This window comes from Oryzias latipes, chromosome 15, assembly GCF_002234675.1.
Source record: "Oryzias latipes chromosome 15, ASM223467v1".
Lineage (NCBI taxonomy): Eukaryota > Metazoa > Chordata > Actinopteri > Beloniformes > Adrianichthyidae > Oryzias > Oryzias latipes.
In genome coordinates this window covers 24,028,144-24,036,043 of record NC_019873.2, presented here as the reverse complement: position 1 = coordinate 24,036,043, position 7,900 = coordinate 24,028,144, and the positions used below count along the sequence as shown (strand labels likewise).

The window sequence follows — 7,900 nt, the reverse complement described above, 5'->3', positions numbered from 1 at the left end:
TTCCCTGTAACATCGCGAGATTTGACGAGGGCCTGGCTGGAAAATATTTATGTTGTTTTCGGGATTTTCTGTTCATCTCGTCTTTTTACGCCGTCGCTTTAGTAAACACTGCAGTTGAGTGGTCGGCTTGTCTAATGTCGGTTTAAGGCGGGAATGGTGAGAATGTTTGACTTTTAAATGCATTATTTTCTAACACAAGTGGGAAAATCCCACTGTAGCAATTGTTTCCTGTGTTTTTTTTGTCAGCAGCTGGGCCTTTAAAGAAATTGGCAACAAAATGAGCGCACAGCGTTATTATTCCCACATCTACTACCATCAGTGGCAGAAAAAAAACCCTGCACAGGATTCGGTTGTAGTAATGAACCCAGTCAAGCGGAACCGTTCAGGTTAACATTTATCTAAACGCCCAGACGGTAGCTGCTCATTATGAGATGCATAAGCTAAACTGTGAACACAGCGATTTGGGAGACTTTTAAAGATGCTAAGGACGATATAAGCGCACTTTAAGAAATAATCATTATATCTAGATTAAAGTATTTTAAATGATTTTCTGCGTTTTCCCATTAAATGGATATTTGTTTGTTATTCCCGAGAGAGAAACAGATATGATGACAACGTGCACTGTGGAATAAATATACATTTATTATTATTATTATTATTATTATTATTATTATTATCTAACTATTATATGCTGATTATGTACGTGTGTAGTAGATTCAACAGGGACTCCTATGCAGATTGAGGGGGAAAAAACGGATTGACTCCACAAAATCATTGAGGATTTTTGCTGTTAATGACCCATATGGAAGCAGTCTTTTTCTAACATAAACACTATAATTTGCTTCCACCATCCACCAACAGGTGGATGCTAAGCACCTCTAAAGAAGTCATCCGATATTTGAGGGAAAAGAAGCAGGGAAAACATCTCATTTCTACCCAGCAAACATGTTTTTATTCACATTTGCTGTTATCTTTGAGGAATTATTTTCGGTCGTCTTGTGTTGTACTGGGGGGAAGGTCCTCACTACATACTTAGTTTGATGCTCTGATATGTTTTCAAATTTTAAATGTCTCTGGGCTTCTTTATTTAGCATCGGGGTCTGCAGCCACATGGGGCTCTTTCGTCCCTCCATTGTGGCTCTTGGCTTTCAATGATAATCTACATAGATAATGTTTTGTTTTAGTTAAGTCATTCTTTGTGATTAGGTCAGATGTGTCAGTTTTCTGAAATGATGGTAAAAAGTTGAATCTGCAGTCAGAGTGGTTTATTATTAGAATAAGCTTAAAGCACATATTCTTTGACTTTGAGTGTATTTTATTTTGAAAAGACTGATGTGCTGCAAAAGTCAAATGTAAAATTGTCAGGAAAAAAAATCACTTTATCACTATATTTCTTTATCACTACATGTTGATTATTGTAAATATTTGATGGCTTAATGGTCATAAATAAATTATTATTTATTTATTTTTTAAACAGTGAGGTAGTAGACTTTAGGCTCTCGTTGGGAAAATGCTCCTGTTGGCCCGCCGATTACAATCTCATCTAACATCCGTTTTTGTCATTTTTCCTTGTAACCTATCAGCAGGAAGGAGTCAAATCCATGGCACCATGACTCCTGCAGCTCTGCCTCCAGGTTTCTGCTGCTGTCACAGGAAAATCTGGTTGCATTCGGCAGCAGCAGGAGAGTTTTAAACTGCTTTCAAAGGATAATGTGGACGGTTGAGCAAAATGAATAGATACACAAACATAAGACAGCTCGGAGACGGCACCTACGGCTCAGTCATTCTGGGCCGCAGTTTGGAGTCCGGAGAACTAGTTGCCATAAAAAAGTGAGTTTTCATTTAAAAAATGCTCTGCTAAAGAGTACCTCATAATTATGAACAAATACTTTTAAGAGTTTTACATATTTTGAAAGTATTTATCAATTAAAAAGCTAAAACGCTTGGTAATATTTGGTTGTTTTCTGAAATCTAAAACTGATTTTTTTTAGAATGAAAAGAAAGTTCTACTCTTGGGAAGAATGCATGAACCTTCGGGAAGTAAAGGTAAGTTTAAATGTCTAACACTGTTTTACATAATAAAAAGCATAATCATTTTGGAAATAACAGCCAAAAAATTACAGCCTCTTGATTTAAAATTTAGAGCTTCAGTGATAATTTTCACTATAGGGTTAATGGTTTACAAAATTTTCATCTAAAAAGACTGTTAAAGCTTAAATTTTAGGGGGAAAAAAAACTATTTTCATGTTTATAAATTTGGCAACTGAAAATTCCTGAAACCTGTGATCCCTCTGACAACCAGCAGGGGGCGACTCTTCCACTTAAAGAAAACCATTTTGCACTGGAGAAAGGAATGAAAACATGGATTTCAGTCAATATATTTAATTATTACATTATTTTTTAAAGATTTATATTGCTATAAATCATGGTTTAATTCACTGCCACCAATAATGATATATATTTTTGGCAGGTGCTACCCAGCATTTAACTCCGTATTGATAGGATACAAAAAGATACCAACATGATTGATGAACAGATGGCCTTGATCCTGATTATATTTGCTATAGAGTTATTGTCTGACTGATTATTAATAGGTTGTGCTTAGATCATGTACCTTGTAGTCTAGCTGTGGAGTAATCCCAACTTTTCTTTCTTTTTGCACCAGTGTAGTATGCTTATAGTGTAAATTTCGTCACACCAGCTCTCAGGGCAGTAGGTGATTTTTGTATGCAGATGCTTCTTACCTTTTGTTACCCCTTAAAGTTTAAACTTAACATCTACAATGAATGATAGCCTGCTCCACATCCTTTTAAATGCTTGCCGCTGATTTTTTTTTTTAACGAAGCTCACATAAATGGAGCATGAGTAAACCTGCATTATTCCAATGCATGGGAATACTTTACATAGATCCTGTAAAATATTCTTAAAAGTGTTTTTAGCTTTTTACATTTTAAGCAAAGGTGATCTTCTGCTCCACTGACCTGCAGTTTTTATCCAGCATGGTTAGACTTATACATGATCACGTCTCTTACAAAAACCTGTTTTACAGTCCCTGAAGAAACTCAACCACGCTAATGTCATCAAACTCAAGGAGGTGATTCGCGAAAACGACCACTTGTACTTCATATTTGAGTACATGAAAGAAAATCTGTATCAGCTGATGAAAGACAGGTGTGTGCAAGTTTCTTTGGGCTCATACTTTCTATTAGCACATTGAACAACAGTGCTAGAGATTCCTAACTGAATGTTTTATGCTGCAGGACTCGGTTGTTTCCCGAATCTGCTGTAAGAAATATTATGTTTCAGATCCTGCAGGGGCTAGCATTCATCCATAAACACGGTGAGTTTGTTTTTTTGCCCATTTAGACTTCCTCCAGCTGAGCTGTAAAGCTCATGAGCCGTGTCTCTATTAGGGTTTTTCCACAGAGACATGAAACCAGAGAACCTTTTATGCATGGGCCCAGAGCTGGTGAAAATAGCGGACTTTGGGCTTGCTCGTGAAATCAGATCTCGGCCTCCATACACTGACTACGTCTCCACTAGATGGTGAGTCTCTGTTTGTTCACACACACTTACTGAAATGAAAGAAGCTCAGACGCTCTGGTTGTCCTTGTTTTGGATCAGGTACAGAGCTCCAGAGGTGCTCCTCAGATCCACATCCTACAGTTCACCCATAGATCAGTGGGCAGTGGGCTGCATCATGGCCGAGCTTTACACCCTCAGACCTCTGTTCCCAGGATCCAGCGAGGTGGACACCATATTCAAGATATGCCAAGTACTGGGTACACCAAAGAAGGTATCTCTGCTGTGTCAAAGACCCAGTCTGATCATTTTTTTGATCTATTTTTAAAGCGTTCCCAGTGCTCTTTTAATCATGATTGTGCAGCTGTTGTTTTTTTTTTTTGCCAAAATCAAAACACCTGTGTCGTTTTCTTGGACATAGTTCCTGTAGAGCGGCAGGAGTTCATTAGAAATTTGTCCCTTAGTTTTGGACAGGATCACTGGCGGGGCCCTATTAATGAGAGCTCTCTGTTTACACTCCCTCCCGCTAGCTTACAGCCCTTCACAACTCCAAACTAACATTGGCGGTGAAACAATAATGGTGAGCAGCATCATAGCTATGGAGTCGTACAGTTTTGATGCAGATGCCAGATCTGATGAGGAAAAACTGGATCTATTGGTCTACCGGTGGATGCATCAGAATGGAGCGGAGTAGGGAGCTTGTGGCCCACCCAGCATACGGTCTACGTCACAAATGAGCTCTTTTTCAAATGGTATTGTTTCTCCTGCCCCTGATTCACAACGATTTGAATAAATTAGGACTCAGAAATGTAATTTTAATCTTAGTTTTCTTTAATTATGTCCTCCATCATCAGAAAAATGCCCCAAAAGATATTAAAAACACTAAAAACACAATTTTTACTGGAGGGTCTTTTTTTTTCTTCAAACTTTGCAATTATTCAGAATCAGGAAAAAACAAAATAGTTAATTGAAAGTTTTTAATTGTCAAAAAAAAGGTAAAGATCTTTAAAAAGAAGTGAGAACAATCAGACAGGAAACACCTCTAAATATTTAGGACTATTCATGTATTTGTAACACTGACTGTGCAGCCTCCCTCCCCCTGTTTTTTTTTTTTTTTTGCCAGTGATATTGCTGTGAAAAAAACAACCATGTATGGTATGAAACTGTGTTGACTAAACTTGCATTATCTGCTCTGGAGTTACAAGGATTGGTTAGGTGTTCCGTTTTATTGAAGCATAACAGATAAGTCACACGATTACAGAGAGGAATGACTTCTGGCACCGTTTCTACTGACTGATATCCACCTGGATGATCAGCAGGAAGTTAGCGTGGGATTGAATTTGTGTTTTTTCTGGTCAACAAGTTCTTACTGATGTGTTTTAATCATTTCTTATAAGCAGCTGTCTCTTCTATACATATTTTTTCCTTTTTTTCTCTAGACAGACTGGCCAGAGGGATATCAGCTGGCCAGTGCCATGAACTTCCGCTGGCCTCAGTGCGTTCCCAGTAACCTGAAGACTCTGATCCCAAATGCCAGCGCCGAAGCCATCCATCTAATGACCGACTTCCTTCAGTGGGATCCCAGGAAGAGACCAGCTTCTGCACAGGTAACATACGGAAACTTCTGCCGGCTCAGTGTACTAAATAGCGCTTGAACTCTTTTCTCGTCTCTTTCAGGCTCTCAGGTATTCATATTTCCATGTAGGTCAAGCTTTGGGCACTCCTCAGCAGATCCTGGAGCAGGGACGGCCTCAGCGCAGCCTTGTGCAGCTCCAGTCCCAGCAGAACCTCCTGCAGCAGCAGCAGCAGCAGCAGCCTCTGCTGTTGAAGCCTCTGCCGCCCTCCCAGCCCCCTCCAAACCAGCACACTTCCCCCTCCAGACCTCTCCATCAGATCCAGCCCTCCCCTGCATCAGCAACAACCCCGGCCGCCGCGTACCAGCGGCACGCGGATCTCCCTCGAGAGCAGCAGCCAAAGCACATCCTGAAGCAGGACCAACTGGAGACAACCCCACAGAGACACCTTCCTTTTATTGTTGACAACAGCCTGCAACACAAGGTGAGCCCCTTCATGAACCACTTTATAACCAATCAGATATTCATTGGCCAGAAGGTAAAAAATATTTTCTAATGTAAAACAAAGTCATGGTGTGGGATCTTTGCCTTCTTCTCCAACTAGCAAATGAGGCAGGAGCCAGAAAATGAAAACTTACTAAGTTATCAGCTAAAGGCCAAAGGAGGAGGGCGGCGGCGCTGGGGTCAGGGCGTAGGAAGCCTGAAAGGAGAGGACTGGGACGACTATGACGAGGTTGATGTATCGTCTATTCTTGGAAAAAACAGCTTCTCCTCTGAGAAGACGATGCAGGGAGAAGACGCTCTGAGCAGGTGAGGCTCTGATCTGATCTGTACGCTGCTGCTTTTAAAATTAACCTTATCAGGATAACGTGACTCGGAACATCCGACAGGTATGGAAAAGTTCTGGATTTCAGTCGGCCTAATGGAAAAGAAGAAGCGCCGTTAAACCTGAACAAGACTGGACCCTATCAGGAACCATCCAGAACCGCCTCTGCTAAACAACACTACCTGAGACAGTCGAGATTTTTACCTGGTAATGGACTGTTTGGCTGTTTTTGACACGATGGACTGCTTTTTAGCTCAATTTTTACTTTTATCTTCTTCCATTTGTCTTTTAGGCATTAGTACAAAGAAGAATGTGGCTCAAAATGTTAGTAAGGATCTTGCAGCAAACCAACTTTGGGGTAGCAGTAGTATTCCATTTGGAGGAACTCTTCCAAGCAGAGGAGCTTACGGTAAAGTCCCCTTCATTCCTGCATCGTGTAGATCCTCTCGTCTGATTATTGTGACTTCTTTTTATTCAGGGACAAACACAATCCCTGGTGGATACATGCCGTCATTCAGCAAGGACAGCGGCTCTGCTGGCCACAGGGGGCGGCAGGGCGTTGCTACGGAAACCACAGCATCAAGTATATGCACTGCTTGTGTTTTTACTTATTGTGTTTGTGCTATTTATGGTCAAAGTACTACTAACAACCCTACTCTTGCTTTAGATTATGCAACGTGGAGGTCTGGCCGAAGTCACCTGAATGCATCTGTCAACACGCCGACCGCCAACAAGAGCACACCTGGTCTGCTGCCCCGCCCTCCCCTGCAGACAATTCACGGGCGGACAGACTGGTCAGCCAAATACGGACACCGTTAGTAGCTTCTGGAGCTCTAACCTATGCCCGAAGAACTCTTTCCACACCCAAAGAGTAGGCTTAGTTCTTTTTATACTCTAAATCTGTAAATAAATCTTACACAGCAATAACTTTTGTTTTTGTGTCAACCACGGACGTTGTGACTTGTGAAATATTTAAAGGTGTGGATAAATGCAGCCAACAAGATGTGAGTCTGGACGTGTTTTACTGCATCTTTCTATGATCCTTTGTGTCCTGGAGAAGCTACACCCTCAGTTTTGTTTCCAGTTGCTGAATGCTCAGTGTGTATTCTTGAAGCTGTATGCATATATGCTGTTATAAAAATGTTTACTGTGCTTTGTATTTGTCAATCTGTTGCTTTTCATGTTTTCTTTCAAAACAATGTATTTTTTAAATTATACCTGCCTTGCCAAGTATGTGTGTGAGTTTTATTTCCTAATGGACGACGTTCTGCTCGTTTGTCATTATTGGCGTGACAAAGTGTTGCCTGGAGTGATGTGGAAGCGTGGTCATTCTTGTATCAAAGGAGGTCAAAGTGATCTACAAAACGTCTAAGGGTTATAGTAAGCGACATAGAATCACAGCGTTCAACAAAAGTTCACTTCCTCCAAGTGGCGTTGATTTATTTAACATATTGATAGTATTTATCACAAATAAGAGCGTTCTCTGTGACTTGAAGGTTTGTTAAATCTAAATATTAACCATAATTAAAAAATAGAAATGTCAAATGTAAAGTTATAAGTGTATAAAAATGTAAAATCTGAATGTATAACTAAATACGAACATATCTAACTCCCAAATATAAATTTTGAATGTAAATGTTATATTTAAATGTAAACCTGAATGTTACACATAAATGTACATTTGAAATCTAAACGTTAAATAAAAATATAAATAGTAAATGCCAATATTATATCTAAGTGCAAAAGTTATATAAATGTTAAATATTAAAGTAAATGTTATATCTAAATGTAATGGTTAAATCTGAATATAAATGTTAAAAGTAAATGGTTTCTCTACAATTTTTTTTAAATCCGATTTCTAGGTGTTAGAAAAGTGTATACTTATATTTAGCATTTAGATTTACCACTAACATTTAACATTTACTTTAAGTTTGGCATCTATATTTATATATTTAAATTTTTACATTTGGTGCCCTGT

The 7,900-nt window shown here is 39.4% G+C and overlaps 1 protein-coding gene across 4 annotated transcripts; it reads left to right on the top strand.

Annotated features, from left to right (window-relative positions):
- ick (intestinal cell kinase) lies at positions 1–7,155 on the top strand. 4 transcript variants are annotated; one of them, XM_023963460.1, is made up of 14 exons: positions 2–156; positions 1,584–1,830; positions 1,992–2,046; positions 3,050–3,171; positions 3,261–3,340; positions 3,414–3,546; positions 3,625–3,796; positions 4,962–5,129; positions 5,200–5,580; positions 5,701–5,906; positions 5,987–6,129; positions 6,215–6,331; positions 6,401–6,505; positions 6,590–7,155. In XM_023963460.1, exons 2-14 carry the CDS (start codon positions 1,730–1,732, stop codon positions 6,739–6,741), a joined length of 1,935 nt encoding a protein of 644 aa, XP_023819228.1. In that variant the 5' UTR covers positions 2–156; positions 1,584–1,729; the 3' UTR covers positions 6,742–7,155. The 4 variants fall into 4 exon arrangements, with proteins under 4 accessions (XP_023819227.1, XP_023819226.1, XP_023819229.1 ...); XM_023963459.1 differs by having other exon boundaries at positions 1–156; positions 1,587–1,830; positions 6,215–6,505; XM_023963458.1 differs by having other exon boundaries at positions 1–156; positions 6,215–6,505.
- Positions 7,156–7,900: the final 745 nt, after the last annotated feature.

Bases quoted from the DNA above. Each gene is read 5' to 3' on its own strand.
- ick (XM_023963459.1), top strand. From the start codon at position 1,730: ATGAATAGATACACAAACATAAGACAGCTCGGAGACGGCACCTACGGC. The intron at 3,547-3,624 runs GTGAGTCTCTGT...GTTTTGGATCAG, and splicing joins GACTACGTCTCCACTAGATG to GTACAGAGCTCCAGAGGTGC. The intron at 6,130-6,214 runs GTAATGGACTGT...TTTGTCTTTTAG, and splicing joins ACAGTCGAGATTTTTACCTG to GCATTAGTACAAAGAAGAAT.